The sequence below is a fragment of the Zootoca vivipara genome, chromosome Z2 (assembly GCF_965207765.1).
Source record: "Zootoca vivipara chromosome Z2, rZooViv2.hap1.1, whole genome shotgun sequence".
Taxonomy (NCBI): Eukaryota; Metazoa; Chordata; class Lepidosauria; order Squamata; family Lacertidae; genus Zootoca; species Zootoca vivipara.
The window spans coordinates 33,786,949-33,799,591 of record NC_142585.1 but is presented as its reverse complement, the minus strand read 5'-3'; the positions used below and the strand labels follow the sequence as shown (position 1 = coordinate 33,799,591).

At 44.7% G+C, this 12,643-nt stretch overlaps 1 protein-coding gene across 2 annotated transcripts in view; it reads left to right on the top strand.

The window, feature by feature from the left end:
• Window positions 1–5,056: 5,056 nt before the first annotated feature.
• PRRX2 (paired related homeobox 2) overlaps window positions 5,057–12,643 on the top strand; it is a 63,140-nt gene continuing 55,553 nt past the window's right edge. For both annotated transcript variants that reach the window (XM_088664742.1, XM_035113054.3), the window contains exon 1: window positions 5,057–7,200. In XM_088664742.1, coding sequence (XP_088520868.1) covers window positions 6,948–7,200 — 253 coding nt within the window. In that variant the 5' untranslated portion in view covers window positions 5,057–6,947. The remainder of the gene's footprint in view (window positions 7,201–12,643) is intronic.

Sequence of the window (12,643 nt, the reverse complement as noted above, 5' to 3'; positions counted from 1 at the left end):
TTCCTGCATTGTAGGGGGTTGGACTAGATTACGTTTGGAGTCCCTTCCAATGCCACAATTCTATGATTCTATGAAGCTGAATCCATTGGTCTGGGTCCTACCCTCCAGAGCAGGAGAAAACAAGCTTGCTCCATCTTCCATGGGACAGCCCTTTAGATATTTGAAGATGACTATCATATCTACTCTTAGTCTCCTCTTCTCCAGGCTAAGCATACCCAGCTCCTTCAACCATTCCTCATCAGGCTTGGCTTCCAGACCCTGTGTTATCTTGGTTGCCTTCCCCTGCACACATTCTGCCTTGTCAATATCCTTCTTAAATTGTGGTTCCCCAGAATGGCAAAGGCTACCTTGTCTTAGGGTTCTGCCAAACTAGAACAAAAACTCAAGAATAGACCTGTTGAAATTGATGGACATTGACGGACTGACTTCTCTTGAGTGGGCAAATGCTACGCCCCCTCCAAGACTAGTGTTTCTTTGCAGGCATATTCTGCAAGAGGTCATAGATGCAATCAAAGCGCACTATTTATTATATGGAGAGAATAGTCAGTGCTGAATCCGCCACAGGATCTCGCTTCCTCTGCTCTGGTGATTGCTGGTATTTATGGATTGCTCACACATCATTTTGCTTGGGCCTCATCTGTACTATACATTTAAAGCAGTATCATGCCACTTTAAACAGTCCTGGCTCCCCCCAAAGAATTGTGGGAATTGTAGTTTGTTTGAAGTGCTGAGCGATGTTAGGAGACCCCCTTTTCCTACTCTCAGAACTATGATTCCCAGAGTTCCCTGGGAAGAGGGATTGATTGTTGAACCACTCTGGGTATTGTAGCTCTGAGAGGGGAAAGGGTGGGGGTGTCTTCTGGGTTAGAGTCTTGGGCCAGGACTATGGTGACCTAGTGCAGATCATTGAACTCCTTTGGAAGGAAGGACAGGATACCATTTTAATAAATAAAATGTAATAAATAAACTCCTCCCTCTGCCATGAACCTTACCGGGTGAGCTCGGGCCAGTTACTCTCTCAGCCTACCCAACTTTTCAGGATCATTTTGTGAGAATAAAATGGCAGGGAATTGCATGTGCAACCTTGAGGGAAGGTGGAATATGATCCAAGAAAAATTAAGAAATATCACATTTAGGCTTGTCGTTAACCCCACATTCATTCTCTTTCTCTGTGTGTGATAAATCTGTACATTCTACTTTTAATCAATTAATCATCCTGATGATTGATTAAATCTAAGCATTCTAGTTTAAAAAAGGAGGATATCACTTTCCGTAATTGAAAACAAACAGCTGCTAAAATCAACAGGCCTGGCAACTGGGATCTCTTAAAATGGCAATATGTGTGTCCTTTAAAATAAATGTTTTTAATCCTATATAAATTGTGTAATCCTCTAGGTCTCTCTTAAGTACTAGAATGAATATATATATATATATATATATATATATATATATATATATGGGAGAGAGCACGCAACATGGGACGTTATTGAAAAGCCTGTTAATTTCTCAGTGACTAACTGTTCTGATTCCCCTTTCTGAAATGTGCAAAGCGTTGCAGGGTAATTTGAAGGACCCCTGCTGAACTCACTATAAATCTTGGCGTGTCTAAAGAAACTTTATCAGACCGCTAGGACTGTGGAGAAAGAAAACTCCCCCCCCCAGCAACCTTCATTCTCTCACCCCCCCCTTTTCCTTCACATCCTTTCGAACGCTGATTCTCTTTGATCATAAAAAGGTCATATTTCACCTTAGAAATACCAGCAATCACCAGAGTGGAGGGGATCCTGAGGGGGTTAAGGGGGTTTCACCATTGATTATTCTCTCTGTATAATTATTTCACACCCTGAGAGGCAAGCCCCACACTCCCTCCCCAACTTTCCTGGAAGAGAAACAGATTGAAGTGGGTTCAAGAATGGGTTATAATAAAGGATAACTGTAGGGTCGTCCCAACCCCAGTTAAATGAGCAGGAAGACAGCCTTGAATCATTAAAGGCACCCCCCTTTCCCCCCAGATCCCTTCTCCACCCCTCTAACCCTGTCTGATGCAGCTTGACGATGCCCCCAGGCTCTCAAAAGCAGTAATCATAGCAAGATGTTACCCCCAGTTAAGAGGCGGCCTCTAGGGCCAGACTCAGCCAATTAAAAAGATGACGGGGAGGTAAAAGGTCAGCCATGGAGTCTTTGGTACCCGTGTCCTGTGGCCATATGTCCTTACCCCATCAGTAGGGATGGGATGAAGGAGGAATTTGGGACTGTCATATTTAAAGGTGAACCTACCTTGTTTACAACTCCCAAGCATGGATCGAAACTCAGCCACATTCAAAAATCCACACTTTTCCGAAATATGCAGCACTCTTCTCTAGTTGAGTAAGGGTGTGTGTGTGTGTGTGAGAGAGAGAGAGAGATTCATATACTCAGGTAAAGTGTGTATAAAACTGCACGTGTTCATTTAAATAACATGCAAAAATGCATGCAAAATTGTGCATATTGGAATAAATGTACATGAAAATGCAGGCGGGTTTTCATTAGGGTTTTTCTTTAAAATCAATCCATCAATCAATCAATCAATCAATCACAAAGTGATACAGTATGGAGATTGTGGAGACCCAAATTTAAGCTTGAAAACCCTCTGCAAAAATCCAAAATGGGATATTCACTCATCCCTTACCCTCCAGGTAGATGTTCAGAATCCACACACTTTCAGAACTGTTTAGTACAGGGATAGAGGAATCTCAGGCCTGGGGTACATATGTGGCCCGCAGGTCCTCTCTCTATGGCCCTCAGATTCTCCCTAGGGTATTCTACCTCCCCAAGCCCCATCCCTCAGTGGTTCCCTTCAGGATGAAGACATGTGTATATAGAGAAATTCTGGAATGAACCCTGCTGTTGCTCCCTTCACTTTTGATGGCCCAATCTACCACAGGCATGGGTCCCTCCTCCAGAAGGGAATGTGGCTATCAGGTTGGAAAATGTTCCTTCTCCAGCTTTTAATTACAGGAATCAACAATCAGGACAGAGCTCTATATTATTATTATTATTATTATTATTATTATTATTATGTATTGCTATTATTACTTACTCTTCATCAGCAGCTCCCAGAGCAGGTTACAACGATTTCAAGTTCAGAATTAAAAGCAGTTAAAGCAGATTACAGTCACAGGAATATTTTATTATTATTATTTATTATTTATCTACTGCATTTAAATCCCGCCTTTTTCTCCTAGGAGGTCAAGGTGGCGTCCATAGTTCTCCTCCCTCATTTAATTCCCAGAAACACCCTGTAAGTTAGATCAGGCTGAGAGGCAGTGACTGGGCCCCAAGGTGAGATTCATGGCCAAGTGTGTGTGTGTGGAGACTTGAACATGGGATATCTCTCCCATGTTCTAGTCCAACGCATAGCTGCCAAGTTATCCCTTTTTTAAAGGGATTTTCCCTTATGCTGAATAGGCTTCCTCGCGAGAAAAGGGAAAACTTGGCAGCTATGGTCCAACGGTTCAACCACTACACCACACTGTGGGGGCCCTAAACACATACACCTCCATTTTCAAAAGCCGGGATAAAGAGCATTCAGTGGAAGTTGTGTAATGAAGGGGCCAGGCACACCTCTGTGGGAAGGGAGTTCCACAGTTCAGGGGCGGCCACAGAGAAGACCCTCTCCTGGGCTACCCCACCCATAGCTGCCAAGTTATCCCTTTTTTACAGGGATTTTCCCTTATGCTGAATAGGCTTCCTCGCGAGAAAAGGGAAAACTTGGCAGCTATGACCCCACCCGCCAGGCTTCTGAGAGTGGGGGAACTACCAGAGTACTGAGTACAGTTAAACAGTGCAGTCGCAGGAATATTTATTATTATTTATTACTTTAAAACAAACATTTAAAATAAGTAAACAAGTGTATGACTAGTGAGAAGACTTCCATCTTGCCTCAGCCTACTTCCTTGAAAATAATGCTCAACATGGCAAAATTTCAGGCTGTGATCCTTAAGCTCTCTTATTTACTGTGTTTATATCCCACCCCCCACCCCCCGGGAAGCTAATGGTGACAGGCATGATTCTCCCTCGCCTCATTTAATCCCCACAACAACAACCCTTAGAGGTAGGTTAGGCTGAGAGTGAGTAACTAGCTGAAGGACACCTAGTGAGGTTCATGGCTGAGTGAAAATTTGAACCCTGGACTCCCAGGTCCTGGTCCAATGCTCTAACTAGCATGCGATGCTGACTCTCAAATAGGGTGGGGCATGGTTAATCAGGAAAGGGATTATCACTTCTCTGACATCACAAACATAGGACTCAGCTATACAGCTGCAAATATAACCTTTTAAGCGCTTTATAAGTGCATTATACAATTGTGACACTAGATGGCGATGGCGGGCTTATGGCAAATTCAATATTTTTTTCAAAACGCTTTTTCAAAAAGCATTTTCACAGCGTTTTTTTAAATATATGTGTCTGTATTCCACCATAGACAGTAGGGAGTTGGGCTACGCCCATGCACTGAAAATGCAACAGTTGCCATGAATATCCAGAGCTTTGATGCAGAGCAAACCTTTTGGTTTCAGCCCTTCCAAATCCACTCACGGTAGCCGGATAAGAGGAGTGTTTCACCCAGGAAGCAAATTGGGAGCCAGGCCAGCCATCACTAATTGATCAACTTCCCCTACAGTTTCTGATGTCGGCTGGTTCCATAGATTCCTGTCAAAACAGATTGTTTGTGAAGCCTGTCACTGAAATAAGCAAACATGATCAAAGCAGATCTTAGCTTTTTTCAACAGTTCTGGGTTCTTCGAGTCTTTTCAAGGGGTAACCGGGAAAAAGGAGAAGAGGGTGCAATTCTCGTAAGTTTTTAAAATATAGCATTGTAGGAAAATTGACATCACGGGGCAAATCCGTTGTCATTTTTGTTATGGACAGGAGCCTTTTATTTAACATTTTGGATCCAATTCATGTGTTCCAGAAACTGCCAATGAAAATATAATATGTTGGTTCTGTAGTTGGAAAGAATCCCAGCCAGTAAGTCTGGAAGTCAGAGGCTGAACAAATCCCTCTCGTCACTGCAATCCTGGGCTGTGGGTTTGGTTACTTGCTTCCTTTAAAAAACCCCAACCCACTGGGTTTAAAAAACAGCAACAAAGTCATGGGACAAAGTGAAATTCAAGGCTTGGACCAACCAATCAGGCCCTGATGGAAAACACTTCTTAGAGGAGCTTCCAAGGATCCACTATAATGTTTATGTTTGTGACTTAACCGCTTCTTTCCTTTCATCTGTTCTGCAGATCTGTTGCATGGAACTCTAGGTAGCAAGCAAGAGAAGTTCTGACCAGGAATGGGCAACCTCACTTCTGTTCAGAAGAACAGAAGAAGAGCCTGCCAATGGCCCATCTAGTCCAGCATCCTGTTCTCATGGCAGGCAGCCAGATGCTCCAAGGGGAAGCTTCCGAGCAGGATAAGAGGGGACACAAACCCACAGAAGCAGGGAGAATGCAGTGGGTTTCTTTGTTCAGCACAAAAACATGCTTCGGACAGAAAACCCTGCCGTGATCCCCGAAAGTTATAAGCCAGGCTGCCCAGCAACTGGATGGAAGACCTTCCCCACAAAAGCAATAATTAATTTCTTTCCATAGGGGTGAATGGTGACAGTTTAGATGGGGAATGGTGACAGTTTAGATGGGGAATAAATAAATAAAGCGCTCCCCACCTGTCACTGATAACTGAACCTAGTCATAGGAACCCAGGAAGCTGCCTTCTTCTGACTCAGACCATTGGTCCACCAAGCCCAGTATTGTCTACAGTGACTGGCAAGAGTTCTCCAGGGTTTCAGGTATGGAATGTATCCCAGTCCTACCTGAAGTTGCCATTGAGGATTGAACACGGAAACTTCTACAAGCGAATCAGATGCTCTCTACCATTGACCCACCGCTCTTCCCCCAATTAAGAGTTAAGAATCTTCCAGCCTGGATAGCTCGGTTGATTTGAGCATGGTGTTGATCAGGCATAGGCAACCTTGGCTCTCCAGATGTTTTGGAACTACAACTCCCATGATCCCTAGCTAACAGGGCCAGTGGTCAGGGATTATGGGAGTGGTAGTTCCAAAACATCTGGAGAGCCAAGGTTGCCTATGCCTGGTGTTGATAATGCCAGTCTCTGTAAGGGACAGCTGCCTATTCCTGCACTGCAGGACATTGGATTACAGTACATGATCTTCAGGGCTCCTTCCAACTTTATGATTCTATTTGGGGTGGAGGTGGGGACTTCAGGTAGGCAAATTATTTTCCCGTTTAAAGCTGTCCTTTTCCCAAACACGTCCCCCAAACAGAACTTGTAGGGGAAAAGGGGAGCGGGGGGGGGAATGACTAACCGATAAACAGAAAATTAAGGAGCAGGAGGGGTGTGTGGCTGTCTGTCTGTTAAAAAGCAAACTTTTTTGTCGATTTCAGAAGAGGGAGGGGAGGGGGCAGCTCCTCTTGAGTCAGTTTCAGGAGAAGGGAGGGGAGGAAGGCTTCGTCAGTTTCAGCAAAGGAGGGCCAACCTCTTGTCAATTTCAGAGCCAGGGGAGTCGTGCGAAAGAAAGAAAGAAAGAAAGAAAGAAAAAGAAACCAACAACTTTGGTCTCTGAGCGGCTCGAGAAGAAGCCAGAGAGAGTTTTGTGGGCTAAGCTGAGCAAGGGGAAATTTGGGGCGCGCTCCCTCGCCCAGTTTCCCCTCTCCCAGACGTCGACACGAGGCAGACCGAGATCTTCCCATCTCTTTTCCCTGGGAAACCACAGCCAGGAAGAGCAATTCGGGGAGTGTAGCGGGGGTCATCAGAACTTTTTTTGTGGGGGGTTGGGTAAGGGAGGGAAAGGCAAGAGAGAGCCGGATCGCTCGCAGTCTTCTGGGTTTGTGGGTGCTGGGTGCTGGTGAGCCAGGGTGGGTGGGGGGTCAGCAGGCGCTCTGGAGCCCCCCACCTCCGCGATGGACGCTGTGGCAGCCTTCGGCATGGATAAACAATTTGCCCCGAACCCGGTGCGGATTTTGGACCCTCCGGACAACCCCCAGGCTCGGAAAAACTTCAGCGTCAGCCACCTCCTGGATTTGGAGGAAGTTGCCGCCGGCATGAATGGGGCAGCCAAGGAATCCGGCGCAGAGGCGAGGGAGAGCGGCAAGGGCGGGCCGGACCCCTCTGGGGGCAGCAGCGGGAGCGAAGGAGGAGGCGCCCTTCGGGAAGGTGAGCGCTTTTTAGATGAAGGGGGGCGAGGAAAGAAGAGGAGATGTCCTCAGACTTTCTTTTTGAGGGGGTGTCCTAAAGAATCTGTGACGATAGGATGTCCGGACTCATCCAACATCTGTGAAATGGGTAGGAAATGCAATGCCAGCCGGGCCTGGAGGAATCCACAAGCTTTCACACCCTGGCAGCTTTGCTCGCAGCTCCTCATAAAGTCCACCTACCTGGGAGTCAGCCCCACTGAATTCAAGAGGACTTGATTTATGAGTAGATATGGTCCAAATGGTGCCGTTTATGGCAGATTTGGGGCCTGATCCTGCCCGCTGTAAAGCATTTCACAGTGATCACACGAAGCCATTCGCATCAAAACACCATCCTTTATATCCCCCCTTTCTTATTTCATCTAAATTTCCCATAGTTTAATTGTTTATAATTTATTGGGTTTTCCACAAAAATGGCAAATCTAGATTGAATGGTGAAATGATAACAGGTGGTGTTTTGATTAGAACAGCATCGTGCAACAGCCACCCCAAATCCACTACAGTAAAAAGTGAGGTGTGTGAAGGTTCCTTCCGCATCTTCCTTAGTGGAAGCAAAAGCGCTATTGAAATGGGTATCCAATTGGGCCCTGTTCCTTCCATTGGGCCTTGCACTTTGTTTTTTCCCCTGCAGGATTGTGCTCCTCTCTCTCTCTCTCTCTCTCTGTCTTTCTTCTATCTTTTCATAATCACACACTCTGAGTTTGGATTGATAGGACCAGCATCCTTTCCTGCACAGTGCCTAGCATGTAGTCCCTTTGCATTAATCTGGCCACTGTGAGAGCAGGATGCTGGACTAGATGGCCCCCTTTGGCCTGATCCAGCAGGACCATTTTTAGGTGCTTAGGTTCTATATGTTAGCTCCAGGGTCAGAGGCAGCAATGCTTCTGAATACCAGTTGCAGGAAACTGTAGAAGGGGAGAGTTGTTGTTTCCAAGGGCACCTGGTTGGCCATTGTGAGAACAGGGTGCTGGACTAGATGGGACATTGGCCTGATCTTAAATCTCTGCTATTTCAATGACCAGCAGTTCCAGTGGTTAGCAATAGATTCCCCTCCTCCCCCCAGGCCTTGGAAACTGGGGAAAGAGGTGGGGTTTTTGTTTGGCAAACAGACATCTTAAAGCCACGGAGAGGAGTTTTTGCAGTTCATCTTTTGCAGTTCATCTATTGCAGTTCATCTATGCGTTTCCATGTGCTGCTCTGGTTTGCCAGAAGCAGCTTTGTCATGCTGGCCACATGACCTGGAAGCTATACGCCGGCTCCCTCGGCCAATAATGCGAGATGAGCGCGCAACCCCAGAGTCGGTCACGACTGGACCTAATGGTCAGGGGTCCCTTTACCTTTACACCTTTACCTATGCTCTGAAATATGTTTGTGCATGAGCAAATGCCATGGAGACTATTATAAGCATCGTGAAATGTGACATCACAACAACAGCCACACATCCAAGAAGATTCCCAGGCATTAAAGGTGACTCCTTCTCCCTTCTTTCAGGATACAAATTCTTCAAAAGGAGCCCTTCAAAAAAATAAAATTTATATGCTGCTTTTTAGCCAAAAAGACTCCCAAGGCAAGAATAAACAGATGTACACAAATACAACATAGGGCAAATACAACATAATGCAGAAACAAATGATGTAAATTCAACACATTTCAACAGTATTAGAAACCAAACACATCTCTGCTCCTACCAAAAAAAGGCAAATGACATTCCCTACAAAAATGTTAAGGGTGAGAATACTTAAGCATATATAAAATGTCATCAGAAAGCTTCCCACAAGGCAGACGGGGTAGATTAGCACAGGAGTGGTGGTGGTGGTGGTGGTAGAAAAGCTGCTTAGTTTTGCCATGAATACCAATGGGAGGTTGAGTTGGCTTGCTTGACCATAGTTTATTGATGAGTTCTCAAGGGCCTTGGGGCTGAAATCATCACCATCTACATAGGCACAACCTTGGTCCTGAACGCAACACTCTGCCGCTAATGGTTCACGGGTGAGGGTCCAAGTCCCAACAACTTGAGTCTAAAGGTCTTTGTTCTAATACTGGTGGTTCCCGAGGCCTCCCAGAAAGTGAAGCTTCCTCCTGGAGAACATGCTCACAGTCACCTTTGCAAGTATACCCAGGCATAGGAAGGATGAGTCTGAACTGTCCTTAATTTTAGCTGCCTAAAATATTATTGTTGCCATTCGTAATAAAGGTAAGAATTTTAAGGGCCTTAGCTGGAAGAGCTAGACGTGGGTTATGACTAGTTATAAGATACTATCATCATTATTGTGAGCCTGCTGGATCAGGCCAAAGGCAATACAGCATCCTGTTCTCACAGGTGCCAGTCATGGGAAACCTGCAAGCAGGATTCTACAACAAGAGCAACTCTCCACTCCTGCGGTTCTCGGCAACTGGAATTCAGAAGCATCACTGCCTCCGACCATGGAGACAGAACATAGCCATCCATTGATTGCCCTCTACATCCTATAGAACATAAGCATGCAAGCAGAGCCCTGTTGGATCAGGCTAAAGTGGGCCCATCCAGTGTAACATCTTGTTCTGACAGTGGCCAACCAGATGCTTCTATTATTATTATTATTATTATTATTATTATTATTATTTGAATTTATATACCACCCTATACCTGGAGGTCTCAGGGTGGTTCACAGAATAAGAAATTTGCAAGCAGGACATGAGCACAAAAGCATTTGTCTGCTACCAGGGTAATTTCAGAGGCACCTTAGCATGCTTGCACACACTTGTGTGCTCCCCCCACTACACCATAAACTGCATGTGTTGCAAGGACGCACTGGTTAGACTGGCCGTTTTTACGGCAATCTGGTTCTGCTTCTTCCTGACTTGTGCTTAGCAATACTCATGCATGTGCATCGACAACACCCAGAAGGCTAAAAGTTCTCTCTTTGTTTTCCATTTTCAATGTCATATATGAAAAAAATAATGCAACAGCCATCCCTGGGAATCAATCTGCATATAAAAATATTCTGTGGAGAGCCCCATAAAAATGAAAAGGATATGGAACAACCCCCATTCATTTCAATGGGGTTTGAACCGGAAAACATCCCATTAGATTTGGGATACATAAGACTTAAGCGCCCAGCTATGTGCTTCAGATCTCAAGAAGTTTTCTCTGGGATACATTGTGCTCTCAAGGACCTCCTGAAAGCTCTGACAGAAGTATAAATTTGTTGTGCATAATCTATCTTAAGTATACACATTTGAATGAATAGGAACTGCCACAACTGCTAGTATGGGGTCAAAATGACTCTTGTGGGTGTCCCCATCCACTTGAATGATGACCCTGTGAAGTAATGAGAAGGTTGCAGCTTTGTGTTAGTGAATGTGCTTTGCATGCAGAACGTCCCAAGCTCAATCCTCAATGGCATCTCCTAGTGGGGCTGTGAAAGACCCCTTGCTTAAAAATCTGCAGAGCTGCTGCCTGTCAGTGTTGACAGTTCTGAGCTGCATGGACTCTTGGTCTAACGGTATAATGTGTTCTCATTAAACCAAACTTTAATTCAGAACTGTGAGGACTGGAATCTTCATTTTTAGGGAAAGGGTCAGAACTCAGAAGTAGAGCATCTGTTTAGCATGCAAGAGGTTTGAGATTCAATTCCCAACATCTCCAGATTCGGCTGGGAAAGACTCCCTGGCCGAAGCTCTGGAGAGCTGCTGCCAGTCAGTGTTGACAATTCTGAGCTAGATGGAATGAAGGCTCCACCCAGAATAAGGCAGCTTCCTATGTAGGTCACTCTTCTAACCATTTCATAAAGGAGACAACTGAGACTGAGCTAGTGGCCTTCATTGGGAGAGATGTGATCCGAATGTCCAACTCTTACTCATTTATTATAATTTATTACGGTTACACACAGCCCTAAAATCCTAAAATAGGCTGGAGAGTGTTGCATAGATGCTTTTTAAGACCGATTATTTTATTGATTAATTGTATTTATTTTTGGTGGGTTTTATACCGGTAGTCTGCCCTTCAGTCAAATGCTCTGTTGCTCCTGTGCCTTTAAGAGATTGACTTGCAAATGACAGCAGGTCTCCTGGTTGTGAACAACAGATGCTCTCTTGATGGAACTCCTCTTTCATAGGCAAAGGAAGCCAACTTGACCTCCCCACGCGCCTCGTCTTTTGGAAATTTTTAATTTCTAACCTAGTTTCAGTTCAAATAGCATTGGGATGAAAACAGAAGTGACCTGCCAAGCATGGCAACTCATAATGATCATGAGAGCATGGTGCATTTTCACTTGATGACATATTTAGTGATCTAGACCCGAATCCCAGCTTTTCCTACACAAATGTGGGCACCCTATTGCAACTCAGTTTGGCTTCCCTCTTCCCAGTCTGTGAAACCAGAATAATACGGTAATGTTGATCTGCTAAATGGTGTCATGGTGAGGATTGGTGAATTTGTAGCCTATAGACTTAAATATAAAGGAAAAGAACAAATGTTAAGTGAAATTTGCAGTGCTTGGGTGACCTCAGAATTAGGAACAGAAATCCAGAAAGACTCCTTCAGATATTTATTTCATATTTATTTATCATGTATCATAATAAATAAATGGGCACTAAATGGTTGGGCCACCCCTGAGCCTTTAGGCATCATTAGCTCCTTTTACCAGGCTCCCCCCTTTTTTTGCAATGGATGCTTTGTATGAGAATGATTTCATTTCATTTCACAAAATGTATATACCGCTTGATTGTAAGCAAGCAAGCAAGCAAATCCTCAAAGCAGTTTAAAACAAAAAACAAAGAAACCAAACAACCCCACACAAATTATCGGTAAGAACTGTTAAAAAACAAAACAACTATTTAAAACATTTGAAAATAATTAAAATAAAAACCTGATTAAAATAATTGCCAACAATAGTTGGGTAGGTTTTGCCTAAAACAAAAATGTTTTTTTAGTAGGCACCAAGAACAGAACAGTGAAGGTACATGCCTGATGTCAACGGGCAGGGAGTTCCAAAGTGTGTGTGCTCCCACACCAAAATACAGTGGAACCTCGGTTTATGCCTACCTCTGTTTACGAAAACCTCCGTTTACGAAAGCTGCAGACCTTGAAGTGTTTATATCTGGGTTCCGTGGCGTCAGATGCACAGATGTGATCTGCGCAGTGTGTGTGTGTGCAGAAGCGCTCTATCGGCGCTTCACGCACGTGCAGAAGCGTGCCTTCGGCGAGCGAATGCCTCGGTGAGCGAACGCCTCCGTGGAACAGATTGCGTTTGCAAACCGAGGTACCACTGTATCAGTTTCATTCATATGCAGAATTGGTATTGTGTGGCACCTGCAACAGTGCCAATTCCAGTGACTGAAGCAGTCGAGTGGGCACTTGTCAGGTAAACTGGTCCCATGTTGCTGAGGGCTTTATATACTAATAGGGACACCTTGAACTTGAT